At 33.4% G+C, this 19047-nt stretch overlaps 2 protein-coding genes and 1 long non-coding RNA gene across 14 annotated transcripts in view; 2 read left to right on the top strand and 1 right to left on the bottom strand.

Annotated features, from left to right (window-relative positions):
- The first annotated feature begins 25 nt into the window (after positions 1-25).
- LOC124451469 lies at positions 26-11754 on the top strand. Of its 6 annotated transcripts, none has more exons than XR_006950475.1 (8): positions 26-379; positions 1428-1485; positions 1632-1752; positions 2539-2610; positions 4828-4898; positions 5875-5950; positions 6698-6836; positions 11014-11754. It is a non-coding gene; the product is annotated as an uncharacterized LOC124451469 (long non-coding RNA). The 6 variants fall into 6 exon arrangements; XR_006950477.1 differs by lacking the exon at positions 1428-1485 and adding an exon at positions 6586-6602 and having other exon boundaries at positions 28-379; positions 1683-1752; XR_006950473.1 differs by lacking the exon at positions 1428-1485 and having other exon boundaries at positions 33-379; positions 1683-1752.
- A 2824-nt stretch (positions 11755-14578) lies between these two features.
- On the bottom strand, positions 14579-18554 carry LOC124451459 (dentin sialophosphoprotein-like). The gene is made up of 2 exons (XM_047002080.1): positions 18388-18554; positions 14579-17676 (listed from the first exon to the last, which is right to left on the bottom strand). Exon 2 carries the CDS (start codon positions 17672-17674, stop codon positions 14939-14941), a length of 2736 nt encoding a protein of 911 aa, XP_046858036.1. The 5' UTR covers positions 17675-17676; positions 18388-18554; the 3' UTR covers positions 14579-14938.
- LOC124451460 overlaps positions 17133-19047 on the top strand; it is a 47885-nt gene continuing 45970 nt past the window's right edge. For 4 of the 7 annotated variants that reach the window (XR_006950471.1, XM_047002085.1, XM_047002088.1 and 1 more), the window contains exons 1-2: positions 17133-17219; positions 17724-17808. The gene's annotated coding sequence lies outside the window, so the exon portion shown is untranslated. Of the gene's footprint in view, positions 17220-17506; positions 17596-17682; positions 17809-19047 lie in introns of those variants that run through there. The other 3 variants (XM_047002082.1, XM_047002083.1, XM_047002084.1) reach the window with 3 other exon arrangements.

Genomic DNA, 19047 nt, shown 5'->3' with positions numbered 1-19047 from the left:
TATTACCAGAAAATACACATCGAAAAATTGCGCTCTTTTCACATGCAAACATCAACTGATAAAGAATATCATCAGCCCAAAACATTTCCAACATTTCACCTCCCCCCTCCCTTACAAAGCAATAGTCTTGGAAGGAATAGCGGAAGTAGTCGTACAAAAACGTGATTTAACTTTTCTTCATTAATCTTGTGTTTTTGTCATCGTTTATGTGGTTGTTTGGTTGTATGAGCTATGAAAAATTATATGTGTGTGTGAAATTTATGAAATGAAAGAGAAAAGAAATCGTCAGAATGTGCTCGCGAGCGATGCAATTTTCAAACGTCGCATGCTTCATGATTCCGTAAACACATCGTCATTAATGTCTGTAAAACGTACAGTGGTAAGTAAAGTTTTTTAATGATTTATAATATAGATTTTGAACAAAATTGTCTGGCGAGTGCATTTTATTTTATATTTGGTCATAAATGAAATAGTAATTTTGAACATTTTATGAATTATGCTATACAATGTTGTCATTGTTATTGGGGTTTAGTTGAGAAGGACCTAAAAGGCAACACATTTGTTTTTTTATTCATTTTGTTTTAAATTTTAATTTATCAATGCTGCATTCGTTTATGTGTTAAATGAGACAACACATCTTTGAATATAATGGTAGCAAAATATTTAAACAAAAGCAACAACCTCAGTTTGGATTTAATCAAATTAATGCCCAATACAATTATATTTTTCAAAACTTTGAAATAATTTGAGGCTTATTATAAAGTTACCAGTCACACAACATCTCTTACTAATCTTGCATTCTGAAATATCTGTTGGAACATGGCATTTTTTGCTTCTTCACAAAACAATGTATGTGTTGGTTTTATAAATTGTTATATGTATGTATGTATGATCTCAAAAGCACCAGATTAATTATGGATTTAAAATAAATCACAAAATTTTTTATTATAAACATGTTTCGACTTTCCAGTCTACTGAAGTTGACTTAATGTAAGTTGATGTTTATAATAAAAAAGTTGTCGTTATTTTAAATGCCTAATTGTTATATGTGTTGGTTTTAATTCACCCGACCATTTAATACAGTTTTGAACAATGAAAATCAAATTTGAATCTTTAAAAGGTGACCATGTCTACTTAATATAGGTGGACTGTTCAGTAAAGGTCACTTAAATAGTATTTATATTTTGAATTTTTGGGACATTACCACACAATTGCCAAAAATAACCACTGTATGAAAAAATGTATGCTCCAAACAGATGATTTCAAACAAGTCGCTTTCTTACATAATTCATTCATTTTTAAATTGTTAGACATCAAGATTGTTCAGTTGTAGGGAAAAATGTTTCAGTTCCTAAGTCCTTGACATAAAACAACTATATTACAATAAACCAAGCACCCACAAAGTAATAAAAAAAATTTCATTTAAGATAATTCACTTAAGAAAGACTGGCCAAAAAAAATTCCAGTGCCACATCTTCCTCTATGGTATGTCAAAACTACACATTATTATTCCCAATTGCTAATTATTGCTCTAACTAGTAAATCAAATGAATACAATATTTGTCACATTATCACTGTCTTGAGAAATTACATTTTTATTGTCTTTCACATGTATAAATATTGTGCTTTAGCACATGTTTCTCTTGTTGGAAACTCTTTAAGACGAAATTTCTTTCCTTAAGAATTTTAAAATGAAACAAATGAACTAAAGACTGCTGAATCTTATGGCAGACATTGAGTATTCTTAAGATGGTATGTAAAAATAACAAATTTGTAAGAAATTTATAATGTACAAACTGACGAGTGGGGAACGTTTGACATTTTTGAAAGAAATATGTTCTACAAAATCAACATAGCCTGTTGATAGAAGTCTTGAAAGCATACTAGGATTTTTTCTCTGTAGAACAGAGCATGTGCTCAATACTGCCAACAATTACAAGAGATACTATGTAGCTATGTACAAGCTTAAACCGTTAGCTACTTATATATGACCAATAGTGAGATATTAATTATTGTGCTAATTTCACGTTCTTTGCAAAGTTTTCATGTAGCTAATATTTTTCATTGTTTAATTACCAAAAATAACCACTGTATGAAAAAATGTATGCTCCAAACAGATGTTTTTAAACAAGTCACTTTCTTACATAATTCATTCATATTTAAATTGTTATGCATCAAGATTGTTCAGTTGTAAGGAAAAGTGTTTCAGTTCCTAAGTCCCTGACATAATACAACTATATTACAATAAACCAAGCACCCACAAAGTGATAACAAAAATTCATTTAAGATAATTCACTTAAGAAAGACTGAAAAAAATTCCAGTGCCACATCTTCCTCTATGGTTTGTCAAAACTACACATTATTATTCTCAATTGCTAATTATTGCTCTAACTAGTAAATCAAATGAATACAATATTTGTCACATTATCACTGTCTTGAGAAATTACATTTTTATTGTCTTTCACATGTATAAATATTGTGCTTTAGCACATGTTTCTCTTGTTGGAAACTCTTTAAGACAAAATTTCTTTCCTTAAGAATTTTAAAATGAAACAAATGAACTAAAGACTGCTGAATCTTATGGCAAAGACAGTGAATATTCTGAAGATGGTATGTAAAAATGACAAATTTGTAAGAAATTTATAATGTACAAACTGACAAGTGGCGAACGTTTGACATTTTCTAAAGAAATGAGTTCTACAAAATCAACATAGCCCGTTGAAAGATGTCTTGAAAGCAGACTGGGATTTTTTCTCTGTAGAACAGAGCATGTGCTCAATACTGCCAACAATTACAAGAGATACTATGTAACTATGTACAAGCTTTAGCTACTTATATATGACCAACAGTGAGATATTAATTATCGTGCTAATTTCACGTTCTTTGCAAAGTGTTCATGTAGCTAATATTTTTCATTGTATATTTAGCACACCTATCTAAAATTCACAGACAACGTATGTAGTTCAGGGTATGTGGTTATTGAGCAAAAACATGTTTAGATTACAACTTACGTTCATTCGTATGCAATATAAATTTCTTCATGACATGGTGTACGTTGAACTTTTATCTTTGGAAAATGTTGCTTAAAAAAGAGTGTCGCTAATTGTTGGCAACGTTAAAATTTAACTATTAAGAATTTGCAATGAAAGTAAAATAATCACTCATATATTGATATATACTATTATTCCCATTTTAACTTAGGAAGAATTAGTATAAGAATTGTTTTCCTATCGACGATGTAAGTTTTCTTTCAACGAAAAATTGTTCTTTATTCCATATTTGTAAAGTGATTTACTGTAATCCAAGAAAACAAAAGTATTTTAAAAGAACTTTCTTCATTACAGCTTTACCATATCTCCTGCCATTAATGACATAACCACTATAAAACACGGACAGATTTACTGAGGAGGGGTACAGGGTGGGGTACGCAAGCTTAAGATTTAAATTCCAAAAATAAATTCCCCACCCCTGTCGGAAACATTTTAACTCCCTCAAGTTTTAGTAAAACAAATCAGTAGTACAATTGAACTGAGTTTTTCTGGGCAATTTTTCAACTTTCTTTAATATCTTTGGTGGCTGCACTACCAGACCTCCCCTAAAATCTACACTTTTATTGTCGTCACTTCTTTACCAATTGACTATTAGCAAAAAAACACTTGAGAAAAACGACGATTTTTTTGAGAGCAAACATGTTTCGACATTATCAGAATGCCATCTTCAGTGCAGAATGGTTAGTGTTAAGTAATATGATACATGATATGATATGAATAAATTAATTACAATGAATAGGATTATGATTCAGTTACTAAATATAAAATATTTACAAAAAGGAAAAGAAAAATAAGTATTAGAACTTATAACAAAAATATTATTATAAAGTAAATATAGTGTTGTAGTGGTGAACTTGGATATTTAATCGGGATTAGTTTTATTAATGTGTAGAGCTTCCTTGATTTTGAGTGAGAGAAGTGGATTTATCAGTGTCGATGATTTTAAAACAGGAAGGTGAGAATTTGTTTTACATGAAGGAGGAAGCTTGAAAGATGTTTGTAGATAGTGGAGTTTTTGGTGAGAAGGTGAAATTTGTTTTACATGAAGGAGGCTTGAAGATGTTTGTAGATAGTGGAGTCAAAACTCACTATCTACAACATCTTCAACCTTCATAAAAAGCTCTCTCCTGCTCTGTTTTAAATCATCGACACTGATAAATCCACTTTCTCACTCAAAATCAGGAAGCTCTACACATTAATAAAACTAATCCCGATTTAAATATCAAGTTCACCACTACAATTTATATTTACTTTTAATAATATTTTTGTTATAAGTTCTTAATACTATTTTTCTTTTCCTTTTTTAAATATTTTATATTAGTAACTGAATCATAATCCTATTCATTGTAATTAATTTATTCATATCATATCATGTATCATATTACTTAACACTAACCATTCTGCACTGAAGATGGCATTCTGATAATGTCGAAACATGTTTGCTCTCAAAAAAATCGTCGTTTTTCTCAAGTGTTTTTTAAAATTGCTGCTAATTAGAAATTATGACTATTAGCACTTTTAATATCCAGTATTTTCTTGCGTGTAGCATTTACAGTGAGATAAAAAATTTCTCTACCGAAGTCTTATGCTGTATATTGTGGAATAATTCTTGTGAAAACAAAAATTCTTTTATCAAATTGACCAATTTTCGTCAATTATTGAAAGAAATTATGTTAACTAGCGTGAGTTTATACACATGATATTTAATCATATAGTATTTCTAGTCACGCAGAGATCATATGACATTCTTCCTGAGGTCAATACTTTCATTTTTTAGTCATCGTATTCATTGAAGAAGACGCCTTACGAAAATTTCGATAAAATTGTGCAAAGCATTTTCATCAAAAGGTAAATATCATGTATTAAGTATTTGTTGTTCGAATTTCAGTTACATAAGTAAAGTACATGGGAACGAACTCCTGAATTCGAATTCCAGTTTGTCACAAATTGTTAAGATTATTTCCGTAAACATTCGCTATCTATATGTTGCTAAAAGTTTGATAAATAGTGTGAATGATTGTAAGCAATGCAAAATTACATGCGATCCCAAAGACTAGTCAATGTAAATCACCGTTAGTTACTGCTAAGAAGTTAACTAAAAGCAGCTTCCACAAGATCGAAATATCTTCGAGTCTTCGACAGAAGATAAAAATCATTTAATAAACATTCGCTCCTAGAAATGTTGGGACATAACACTTCCCAAATTTGAATTTATTGTTACATGTTTCGTTGTACTAATCACTGCAATGTTTGATGAATTTTTGATATTCGTTTTTTAAGTAACAATAGTTGATATATGTGATTCTACAATTGTTTTGATGTGAAATGAACAAACGCGCGCTATGCATGATGGTTGTTGGCAAATTCTATTTCAAAAATCGAAAGAATTTGTGAAAATTGATCGGTTGAAATTCAATTTTATTCTTAAGGTGTCAACAGCAGTAGACTGCATTTTATTTTATCACTTAGAGTCATCAGTCAACATATTTATTTGTGAAAAGACAAAATGCTACTCTCCTTAACGGCTTTAACTTTTATTATGCACCACGTCTGCTTCCGCAAAGAATGATGGGGTTTTGTTACGACATAATGACGCATTTGCACATGTGATATTGTATAGTTCGCAATCTCTTACTTCGTCATGATCATTGTCGTTGAACAGAAATTATGCTCGTTATTGACTTTAATGCATGGCTATAAGCACGGTACTTATTACGTAGTTGCAACTCCAGATGATTTGTAGTCGATGTTTATTGAAATTAAATGATATTTTGAAGTCAAAATTGACCAATTAATCTAGTTTGACGTTTTTTTCTTTATACAGTGAATCATGAGCGCCGACGACGACGTTGATAACGTTGATCAACAAGAAGTAGACAGTGTTTTATGTACTGAACAAGGTAACATGTTTGAAATATTAAAGAAATTTTATTGAATTATCAACCTAAAGATTAGAGTCCAACAGATCGTTTCAAAGATAACCATAAGCGTTCGATTTCTTTGATATTTATTAAAACAAAGCAAGTGACGTTTGTCGTTTCGTCTCGACTTCAAGACATCTTCAAATGAGATGTAATTACTTAGATAGTTAAGGTGTGAGGTTTGTGTGGATGTGTACTTACAATGTAAAGCTGATATTGAGTATTGTAAGGAAATGTAAGAAAGATTGTACAAGATATAAAGGGGGTGAGTAATGGGGGGAAGTTTACCATGAACAGAGCTGAAAAGAGCTGAAGGGGACGTGCATTCTCCCCCCCTTCCCTCCCTCCCAACTTTTCCAAAGACCAATTTCAGAGTTTTTAAGATCTGTAGAGGAAAAAGGGAGTTATAGATAGGTGTTTCCAGTAAAAGGGCACACAGCAAATTAAAAAAAGTAAACAGAAACTTTTCAGCATCGTAGTAAGTCTATGTAATTTGTCTGAGATGTCTTGAGTCAAGACGAAACGTCGCTTATTTTTTTAAATAAATACTGAAAAAATCAAATGCTGATGGCTTTCTCAAACACGATCTTTTATGATCTTATCTTTATTTTTAGAATTTGATTCACCCCTGGTACCTCACTGGCAACATTGAAATTTTATAAATTCTTATTAATTGTTGTCCACTCATATTTACGATGTATTTGACATGTTTGACGTATTTTTTAGTTGCAAGCGATTGTTGAAATTCATATTCCATTGGAATCCTACAGTGGCAGTACGGCCCTACGAACGAACGATTTGTCTCTGAATCGAGACAGTAAATATCAATATGCTGTCCTGTTGAAGTGCTAGAAATCCTACGGAGGTAATGGTTACCCCAAAGTATTGGGGAAAATTGAAAAAACAACACAGTTGAGAGAACGTTGCTAAATCGATCAGCGTACAAGATTCGCAAAAATCTTTGGTGGAAATAAGTAGTTTGACTTCCAATGATTTAACTAATGTCAAATTTGTACATGTTTGTAGATGTAGATCGTCCAGGTTTATAGAGTCATAAAAAGGACTTTTTTGTTGTTGTTGATTGACGTTTTGACTTCCTTAGCAGTCGTCACCTTTAAAGTCAAGTTGAATTTCTGAGGACTCTACTTACCATAACGATCTACATCTAGAAACATGTAACGATACGTCCGGATTCAAACCATTTACGTTATTACAGTTATTGATGTTGACTGACGTTTTGACTTCCTTAGCAGTAGTCAACTTTAAAGTCAAGTTAACTTTCTTAGGACTCTACTTACCATAATGATCTACATCTAGAAACATGTAACAATACGTCCGGGTTCAACCTATTTACGTTATTACAGTTATTGATGTTCCCTGACGTTTGGACTTCCTTAGCAGTCGTCACCTTTATTGTCAAGTTGAATTTCTCAGGACTCTACTAAGCATGACGATCTACATCTAGAAACATGTAACGATACGCCCAGGTTCAAACCATTTACGTTATTACATTTATTGATGTTGACTGACGTTTTGACTTCCTTTGCAGTCGTCACCTTTAAATTCAAGATGACTTTCTTAGGACTCTACTAAACATTACGATCTACATCTAGAAACATGTAACGATACGTCCGGGTTCAAACTATTTCCGTTGTTACAGTTGTTGATGTTGACTGATGTTTTGACTTCCTTAGAAGTCGTCCCCTTAAAATCAAGTTGACTTTCTCAGGACTCTACTAAGCATGACGATCTACATCTAGAAACATGTAACGATACGCCCAGGTTCAAACCATTTACGTTATTACAGTTATGTATGTTGACTGACGCTTTGACTTCCTTAGCAGTAGTGACCTTTAAAGTCAAGTTGACTTTCTCAGGACTCTACTAACAATGGCGATCTACATCTAGAAACATGTAACGATACGTCCGGTTTCAACCATTTTACGTTAATTACAGTTTGTTGGTGTTGACTGACGTTTTGACTTCCTTAGCAGTCGTCACCTTTAAATTCAAGTTGACTTTCTCAGGACTCTACTAACAACGACGATCTACATCTAGAAACATGTAACGATACCTCTGGGTTCAAACCATTTACGTTATTACAGTTATCGATGTTGACTGACGTTTTGACTTCCTTAGCAGTCGTCATCTTTAAAGTCAAGTTGACTTTCTCAGGAGTGTATTAACCATGACGATCTACATCTAGAAACATGTAACGATACGTCCGGGTTCAAACTATTTACGTTATTACAGGTATTGATGTTCCCTGACGTTTGGACTTGCTTAGCAGTCGTCACCTTTATTGTCAAGTTGAATTTCTCAGGACTCTACTTACCATAACGATCTACATCTAGAAACATTGTAACGATAAGTCCGGATTCAAACCATTTACGTTATTACAGTTATTGATGTTGACTGACGTTTTGACTTCCTTAGCAGTAGTGATCTTAATATCAAGTTAAATTTCTCAGGACTCTACTAACAATGACGATCTACATCTTGAAACATGTAACGATACGCCCAGGTTCAAACCATTTACGTTATTACAGTTATTGATGTTGACTGACGTTTTGACTTCCGTAGCAGTAGTCACCTTAAAATCAAGTTAAATTTCTCAGGACTCTGCTGTGGCGATCTACATCTTGAAACATGTAACGATACGCCCAGGTTTCAAACCATTTACACGTTATTACAGTTGTGATGTTGACTGACGTGGCCTGACGTTTTGACTTCCTTAGCGTAGTCACCTTTAAGTCAAGTTACTTTCTCAGGACTCTAAACGTGACGATCATCTAGAAACATGTACCGATACGCCTGGTTTCAAACCAACACGTTATTATTGTGATGTTGACTGACGTTTGACTTATAGCAGTCGTCACCTTTAAAGTCAAGTTGACTTTCTCAGGACTCTACTAAACGTGACGATCTACATCTAGAAACATGTACCGATACGCCTGGGTTCAAACCATTTACGTTATTACAGTTATTGATGTTGTGGTTTTGCTGCATTCGTGTAAATTAGGGTGACATAGCAGAGTGTAATTAACATGACGATCTACATCTAGAAACATGTAACGATCTACATCTAGAGTGTATTAACCATGACGATCTACATCTAGAAACATGTAACGATACGCCCGGGCTCAAACCATTTACGTTATTACAGTTAAATTTTCGTAAATCATAGTCGTTGTTGGAGTAAAAATTGTAACCTAGAAACAATTTTAAAATAGATTGCGCCAAAAATGACACCAATAGATTGCAATTGGAACGCATAAGATTAAAATATGGCATATGTTGTTCAAACTAATAAAGTTTCAGGAAATTTGGACGATTCTTAAGCAAACGTTCATCTTCCGAATCTTAGATTAATTTGTGTTTTTCCGTTTATATAACATTTTACATAAATCATCAATAATTTTTCTGTTTATAATGATTCAGGTTTTTTAGAAACTTAAGTTTATACATACTTGAAGAGAGCTATAAAAAGGTATTCAAAAACGAAAACAAAATAATCTGTGATTTAGAAGCTAACTGTTCGTGTACGCTTTTGCCAAATTCCCTGAAACTTCATTTGCTTGAAAAAAGTGTGACATCTTTTAATCCTATGTGTTTCAACTGCTTTTTGCTTTGTCATTTTTGTGCGTGAGCTACTTTAAAAGCACTTCTCTGTAACACATCCTCCCTCTAAAAAGATTATTATTTGAAACAATTTTTCTTAACTATCAGATGAACCATTGGAAGTCCAACTGCCTATTTCCACTTAAAAGTTTTGCAAATATTGCGCGGGATCAATTTAGCAAAGTTTTTTCGTCACTAACTATTTTTTTACCCACGTACATCCTCCCACAGTCACGGCCACCTGGTAAACGTTGATTGGTGGGGAGGTGTGTTATTCATATCCGTAAATGCTCGAATAGCGCCCAGCTTCCAATAAGCGCCCGCTTCGAATTAGCGCCCCTAGGACTCAAATTTTGAAATATGCCCCTTCCAGTAAGCGCCCCCCCTCGAGAAAGACGGGTTTGCTAAAATTTTCATACTTATGTACAGTTAAGGTCAAAAATAAAAATACCAGTGTCATTTTCGTCAAAATCCGAAAATGAAATAAGCGCCCCTTCCAATAAGCGCCCCCTTCGAATTAGCCTCGCCTCAAAATTAAATAAGCGCCCCGGGCGCTTATTCGAGCATTTACGGTATTCAATTGTGCCTGACTGATTTTTTTTGAAAGTGAGTTGTTTGATTTCTTAAAGTGCCTATGAAACGAAAATTTTGCGATCTGAGTAATACTTTTATTGAAGAGATATTTTAAAATGACAATGGACATTCTATACCAGTTTATGCACATCACTTTTAATTCTTGAGATATTGAAGTTCTTGTTATGTCCGATATATCTAACTTGTGATCTCACATTGCGTAATGAGAACTAAAATTATTAGGTATATTTACTGTTACTTTACTTCACAACGACAGATTTCATTTCATTGTGACGGGGTTAATTGTATAAAATGTTGCCTACTGGTATCAACCTGAAGTTGTCAGGAAACTGAAGAGTATTTGAAACATTGTGGGAACTCATTATGCATTATGACGTCACAAGTTAAATAAATTGGAAATAACAAAAACGTCAAAATGACGAGAATATGCATTTACTGTTTTAGAAAGTTCACTGTAGTTTCAAAGGTTCTAGGCATTGCAAACATAATTTAATTTGCAAAATTTCCGTTGCATTGGCACTTTCAGTAAATTGTTTTCAAAAGAAATCAATTGAGCGCAATTAAATATGTGAATAAGCTCCCCCCCTCCCCTCCCAATAACTTTCTAGGGACAGCCCTACTCACAGTTCTCATGTCCTGCCCTAAAGTGATCCATTTGACAAATCTGGTTGTGCTTGATTCTGTCATTTTTCTTTAAGCTTGTTTACGATGTATTCCACAATGACTTTCACGAGCCAATAGTTTGGCTGTCTCTCACGACATACCGTTCTTGACTACATTTTCAAACAAATAAAAAACCTTTTTCTAATTTCTGTAATTTCTGACAGAGGAATCCAATCAAGTCGATGATTCCAATTCACTCCAGGAAACAAATCAAGATGAACTAAATGGACTTGAATTAATAGACCTTGAAGTCAGCAACCTCTTTGAGGACAGCAGGCAGAATATGGGCTGTCATCTTGAGTTTATGTCGGTTCCTCCAGAACTTTGATGACTGTAATTTGTTATGGCATGTCGAAATACAATTTATCTTTATACAACCATTGAAATTGTTACAATGATCATAAATATTACATCCATATGCAATTCTTTAGCAAACTCAATAATTGGGGGAGAACGTATTCATACATTCATGTTCTGCAGAATTAAATTCTTTTTGAAATCCATTGTTTTCTATAGATTAAGACGTACATTCATAAATTTGAACCCTTCCCCCTTCCTCATCAACGAGTTTGCTACGCCCCTGTTATGAAATAGACAGAGTAAATTAGAACATAAATAGAAAGTTTTTATCATTAGTCCTTAGTAAAATGTAGACTTAATCTAGTAAGTTAATTAAGGTTCAAATATTGTCACGTCCAATGTAATGCCAATGTCATTAATAGGAAAGTACATACAGGTTAGAGATATTATGGGGAAAAAGAACTTGATATTTTTTGTATCCAATAATTTCTATTCAAATAAGGAGAGGCACCCTATCTGTTGTAACCAAATAAGTTTTTTGTTGTCAATAAGTTATTGGAATTGTCGAGGTTAGCCGAGAAGTTCATTAAATATTCAAAAAGTAACAAATTCAATAACCATTGGGAATAATCAATCATTGTAACTGTACAATAACTTTATTCGTAAGTATGCTTAACATATTGGTCAATGGACAATGTTTAAATTGGTTATATTCAACGAAATTTTTTGTCTCTCTTTTTGTTTCTAAGCACAGTAGATGTGGGATTCATTGTATATATTAATCACATTCTGCTTCTCCTAGCCTTGATAACTTTCTTATGTAATCAACACCTAGGTCCTTTGGGCTATTAATTCTTGGAAAAAATGTTTTGAAAAAAATATTTTCTAAGATGTTGCTATTTCCGTAGAGCAAGTAATATAACGACTTTAATCTATAAAATGACTATTTTCAGCCGTCTAGAGATCTGAGTTTCAAAGTTTTCTCATGATTTTGCCTCCTCAGATCATTTGCTCATCTAATCATCTAGAGCATATATTTCTTGAACTAAAAATTTCCATTGGAAAGAAAAATATCATGTATCATAACTTCGTAGAGCATTGTAAACCTTCGTGAGGGTCTGAGGGGATGTTATAGTAAAATGACACGTGACATCATCAATGACATGCGTGGGGGCGATTAATGTGTGGTAAAATATGTCAATATAGCGTCGGCCTCAGGGGCTTTATTTTTTTTTCTCCTCGCTTTGGCTTTGCCAATGGCCCAGTAGCTTTAGACTTTGTACTAGAATATAGTTTTTTCTAACACAAAGAACTTGCTGTTCTATTATTTTCTTCTAACATTCTATCGTTATGTCATTGTCGTGAGTTACATTAAGATCTGACGACGCATTTCACCAAAATATTTGACTGCTTTGAAATATGGACGAACCACTAACAAGCAATCATCGAAGGCAAACCCAGGCAGATTTTCGTGTACCTTTGACTTCTTCTACAGGTTTGGATGATTCATGAACTTTCTCTAAAATATATTCTTTTGAATATCTTATGTAGCGAAAATATTTTAGCATTTCGATACGATGTAAAGTAAATGGTTTCAACTCGGGAGAATCGTTACATGTTTGTAAATGTAGGTCGTCAGGATGGTATAGTCCTGTGAAGGACTGTTTTGTTGTTGTTGACTGACATTTCGACCCTTAGCAGTAGTCATCTTGACTCTGCAAACATGTACCAATACGATGTGTTGTTTGGAAAACCAAACTTGCGTAATAGCGTTGAATTATACGAGCATAGCTCATAGCCGAACCATTTCAAGTTGTTTTGTGTATGAATCACATCTTACGCGCTTTGGATGTATTTTGAAAGCAAATTTAGTGATATTCACATGTGAAAAGAATTATAATGTATTTCCGCTTGTAAAAAAAGCAACAGAAATTTCGTTCGCGGTTAGCAATATACTGAATATAGTGATGTTGTTCAATATTAATCGCAATAATGGATGTTTGTTTGGGGTTTTGAGACTTGATGTAGTTTATGGCTTTGTTTTTCGTGAAGTCTTACTGTCCTGTGTTTAAACAGTAGATCCAGGTGTTCCTATTGAAACATTTAGTAAAGGTTTATCGATTTATTCATCCATTTTATAAACGTCTTGCAAAGTTTTTACGTCGTCGTGTACAGCATGTGCCATGTGTTTCGGCTTTGGAAGCCAAAAACAATATTTTTGAATTTTGATTTGAATGCTATAATTTTAAGTCGCTCGAAAGTAATTTGCTAAATTGGTGTGTGAAGTAAGTTCGAAGCTTAAAATTAAAACTGTAGACAAGACTTGGGCCTGTTTCATACGTTGCATTTTACATGAGCCAAACACATTTAAAAGATAACGAGGAATTTTATCTCATTTTCTTTTGCCTCTAATGCATTCGGTGCATGTAAAATGCGACGTATGAAGCAGGCCTTGGTATCTCATAATTCTCACTTGACAGCACGCTAAAGCGCAAATGTTTTTTTTGAATCTTGTAAAAGCATGTCTTGTGGTCTTGGTTCTTGAGAAAAGTTTACTTCTTTAGACCCAAATGAAAGTACGTAAAACAACATTCTTCTCTTGACTGACCAAATTTTATGAAGAAAAAATGGTGGCCACTTTTTACGAAGTAATCAAACCAAACGGTCTAGAAACTATGTTAGTAACGAATAAGTTGTAGAATAAAAATTATTTTTATTAAGAGTTCTTGAAAAGTTCCATGACCTTTTGATAAATTATGGTAAAATTTCAAAAGTCTAAATGTAACAAGTTTAAAGCAGCAGAAAGTGAAACGTTTTCACAAATTATGTATTTTAAGATGTGAACAAGCGGTTTATTGGTCTGTATCTAAGATACCGCGGTGGAGCTGGAGGGTCGGGGGGAGGGGCGCATACCATCACTTCTTCTATTTTCAAGTATTGAATTGGGTAAAATTCAGCGTCCTTTCAAATATTATATACTCTTGTGCTATTTAACACCCTGTCTCTTCTCTCTCCACTTGAACAAGCTTTCTTCATGAAGGAAAGGAGTGGCTGGAGTGCGTTGTTAGGTCAGTTTCAAACGTTGAACTTTACTTCAACCGATGCATCAAAAATAAAAGAATGTGAGATAAAACTCCAATTGTCACGAGTTTTAATATTAAATCGTGCGAGAAACGTTCTTACTCAAGCTATGCGCATTTTTTCTAAATATAAGTATTTTATTATAATTTTTGTTGATTTTCTTACGCTTTACAAAGCGGGAATGGCAGCCGGAGATTAGTCGAGCTTTACAATATTTGTGTGGTCATTATTACATATGCATCATTTTATACATGAATTAGATAAGTTTGGGTTAGCTTCCTGGGGCTGACAAATGATTTTACATACGCATGTAAAAATACCTACGCGAAAAAGATAAAGAAACCATCATATTGTAGATTGCATTTTCTTAAAACATTGATATAAGCACAATTAGTCATATAAAGCATCAATAAACATAAGATTTAAGGTCATAACATAAGTTTTTGAAAAAATTATTATAATATTTAATTATCATAATTCATGCAATGAACGATTAGTTATTATTGTAATATTATAAAACTTGAAGAATACATCAGAATCAATCATGCAAGTACTTTGTTGAATGAGCGTTATATAATCAGGCACAAATGACAACGAATGTTTAGTCTACAAACGTTTGTACGAATCATTGAAGTATATGCGTCAAAAATTTCACCACCATATACAATCCTTTTCCAAATCATTTTTCGTCATATCAATGTAATAATTTTACAGTTCCTCACTTTCCTGGATTGGGAGAAGTGAGTTTATGGCAACATCTTGTTCAAAATCATGCTGCTCCTCACTTTCTTGGATTGGGAGGAGTGGGTTTATGGCACCATCTTGTTCAAAATCATGCTGTTCCTCACTTTCCTGGATTGGGAGGAGTGGGTTTATGGTAAAATCTTGTTCAAAATCATGCTGTTCCTCACTTTCCTGGATTGGGAGGAGTGGGTTTATGGCAACACCTTGTTCAAAATCATGCTCTTCCTCACTTTCTTTGATAGGAAGGAGTGGGTTTATCCCAACACTTCTATCAATATCATCCTGCTCTGCAATTTCTTTAATAGACAAAAGTGAATTGATTTCAATACCTTGATCAACATCGTCTCCCTCAAGCTCAATGCAATCATTTACCCTTGCATTTGGTTCTGCATCATTTCCACTTTTTACCTGCAAATACTGTGGATGTTCATCATTGTCATTGTGGTCATTTTTGGAATATAAAGTTGCAAAATCAGAATCTGGTAGATGAAGTAATCCCAAATCATGTGGATGGATTAACATGTAATGTAGATGGATGAGAATGAAGAGCTGTATTGAAATCACTTGAATTCGAGTCCATCGGATCAGAATCTTGTGGATTAGGAAAGCTACTTTTAAATATGAATCATAAGATAGAGCTGATAAATCAAAATGTGATGGATTTGGTAAATCAGAATGAGATTGATCAGGTGAATATGCTGAATCTGATTCAAATGAATTTGAATCTGATTCAAATGAATTTGACCCCAATTCTGGTGGATCTAAATCAGTATCACATGAGCATGGCCAATCTGTTGAATGCAACACTGATGAATCAGAATCTAATTGATCTAATAAATTTGTTGTATCAGATTCCAACGAATCTGAATCGGAAAAATCTGATGAATCAGAACCAGATGCTTCAGGCACATCTTGTGCATCTGATTCAGGTGAACTTGAATCAAAACTGTTCACAGAATCAGACGAATCATTTGAGTTAGAAAGCGATGGATCTAAAGAATCAGAATCAGATGGATATGATAAATCTGATTCAGATGAATTTGAATCTAATTCTGATAAATGTAAAGAATGAGAATGTAATGCATCTGGTGGATCTGGTGGCTCGGGTGAAACTGGTGAATATGGTGAGCCTGATACAGGTGAATTTGAATGAGATAGACATGGCAAGCTTCTTGAGTCCAAATCTAATGAGTCTGAATTCAACAAATCAGGGGAATTGGGATAAGATGAATATGGTAAATCAGAAGCAGGTAAAATAGTAGAGTCAGACTTCCATGGAACATTTGAATCAGAGTCACGAGGATTTGGTGAATTAGAATCAGGTGAATTTGATTGAGATGAGTTGGATTGAAATGAATTTGGATGAGAACTTTCGCCAGAATTTGAAAAATCATTTGAATTGGACAAAATAGTTGAGTGAGAATTAAATGAATCTGCTAAATATGGATAAGATAGATCAAATGAATTAGGATTGAATGAAACAGTAGGATTAGATTCCGATGAATCATGTGAATTAGTATCAGATGAGTATAGTGAATCAGAACCAGGTGGAATTGGTAAACTAGAATCAAATATATCAGGTGAATCTGATTCAAATGGTTCAGATACTAACAAATCTAGTGATTGAAAGAATTCTGAATTGGAGAGATTAATTGAATTGGAATCAAGTGAATGAGGTAACTCAAAATAAGAAAGGCAAGGTGACCTGGCATGAGACTGATTTAGTGTTTTGAATTTGGATTGATCCACAGACTCTGAAACAGTTGAATCTGATTCCTCAGAATCCATTAGATCAAGTGACTTGGGAACCTCAATATTACACAACTCTGAATCCAAAGTTTGGAGTGAATATGAAACTGATTGGTTGTTTGCATCCAAATGTGAATTATGTGAAAGATTAAAAGACATAGTATCTGATTGATTTGGTGAATGAAAGTGATTATATGAGTTGGATTCTGATAGATTCAATTCAGAAACAGAAGGAAAAAGTGACTTGGATTTGCATGTATTTGATGACTTAGAATTTGATGGATCATCCCTCTCTTGTATGTTTTCAGGCTCTTTTTTACTTGGAGATTGCAGAAGATAAGGAATTGTGCTGACAGTGTCTTTGTCATCAATTTGGTCCAAGTCACTTGGACATGTATTGAATGCTTCAGTGTCTAATGTTCTGGACAACTGAAAGTCATATTGATGAGTTGGTATAAATGAATCACAACTTTGAAGTTCATTGGATGACACAGGAGTAAGTGAATTTTTGTCTATATCAATATGTTCATCATTGTCTTGAGTAGCAGTTCTAAAATGGAACCCACTAACTTGGTCAAACTCTTTCTTTCCATACTCTTCTCCATCTTTCCATATAGTATGTGCTGTCGGCTGGATAGAGTGATGACTGTCCATATTACTTCCTTTATCATCATCATTGTCCAAGTCATATGGGCAAGAATTTTCCCACTCATATTCAGGTGGAATGCTTGAGTTCAAGTTTGATGAGTAGAAATCTGTTGAAGGCAGTTTCAAATCAGGTTGACCATGTAGAATCAAGTGATTCAGTACAGAATCAAATGGATTAATTGAGTCAGCTGTGTGTGAGTGGCAAACCTCTTCAAGTGATGTTGGTGTGTTTGCTTGACACAAATAAAAATTTTTACCAGTCATTGTTGTTTTGCATGTTACATCATCAACATATTTCTTCATTTCTACAGAAATATATAAGGTCTCAGAGTCTGTTCCATGTCATTTACAGAGGCAAATACAATATGAAATGAGCAATTAAAGATGAAAATTAAAGTTGACCCATGGTTATTGGTATCTCCAAATAAAATTTCAAGGTATGTTTTTCTATCTTGAGTCCTCTTTTAGGGGAAAATTTCAGAATAGGAAAATTGAAGAAACCGCGCCATTTGTAACTGAAATGTGACTCAATAACCAAAACAACTGTTAACAACATCCTATCTACAAAAGCAAATAGCATTTTTAAAGGTACTACGAAAATTCCCCTAAATTTCCCATTTTAGTTTGCGATGTCAATTGCATTAATAAACTTGTTAAACAATATTTCCTCACACATTTTTGAAATTTTCATGAATTATCACTTTGAGCTCAGGATTTATTTAATCATTTACCGGCAATAAAAAGTCATAATTGAAAAATAAAGTGGGCAAATCGTGCGCATAATAAGATTAGATGACGCAATTTTCAGTACTACAATATATACACTAAAATCGTCCTAAAAGTTTGAACTCCAGCTGAAATCAACTTGATATAAGGTAGAAAAGCATTTGTTGTGTGACACTTTCGTCAATTTTACAAGTTTGGCAAATATTATAAACGGTTTGAAATTTACGTAAATAGAAATTATGTATTAAAATGCACAGCGCGAATGAGCTGATTTCAATCAAGTTTCTTACCTTAAATGAAGTGTTACTCTACTTTTAAACAAAATTCGAATCCTGGCTTCGATGCAATGCCAACGTTAACGAGCGATCAATGAAATCCTTTGAAAGATGCACAGTCCTTTTAAATAATTTTTACAAGCAAAATGTTATGCTCCGACAGCATGTTAGACCTTGTACCTTTAAAGATGGGCGGGTCATTGAATTGATCATAGCCAATGAAATGCACAAAAAATGAACTATGCAGCAATGTTTGCTTTCGCGAGTATATCGAGAAGAACTATAAAGAAAATATCTTTTAAAACTGTGTTGGAATTTGTTTTTAACATTATTGTTGGCTGGAATGTAATATGTTATCATATGTAATAGAAGATTATAAGTAAAAGAACAAGTGGTCAATTGTTTTCTAATTTAAGGCGGATCACCACTAGACGATTTTTTGACGATCGTCTTAAAAATTCGCTGCGCCACATCTGCAAATTGCAATTTGAAATTGAGAAAATGGGGGGTGTGAATCAAACTTAATTCATTATTTACTTCATCGAAGGCATTTGATTTTACTCACTGATCTGATAATAGACTGGATATAGCTTCTACAGGTAGCTAAAGTGAAGCCTAAATATATATGCAAAATTCACTTCCGTACCACAGATACTATAAAATGTATGGCGGATA

Source organism: Xenia sp. Carnegie-2017, unplaced genomic scaffold, assembly GCF_021976095.1.
Source record: "Xenia sp. Carnegie-2017 unplaced genomic scaffold, XeniaSp_v1 HiC_scaffold_24, whole genome shotgun sequence".
Taxonomy (NCBI): domain Eukaryota; kingdom Metazoa; phylum Cnidaria; class Anthozoa; order Malacalcyonacea; family Xeniidae; genus Xenia; species Xenia sp. Carnegie-2017.
This window is presented reverse-complemented; position numbering and strand designations above follow the sequence as displayed.

What these genes read in the sequence shown, in the direction of transcription:
- LOC124451459 (XM_047002080.1), bottom strand. Translation starts at nt 17,674, where the DNA reads ATGAAGAAATATGTTGATGATGTAACATGCAAAACAACAATGACTGGT.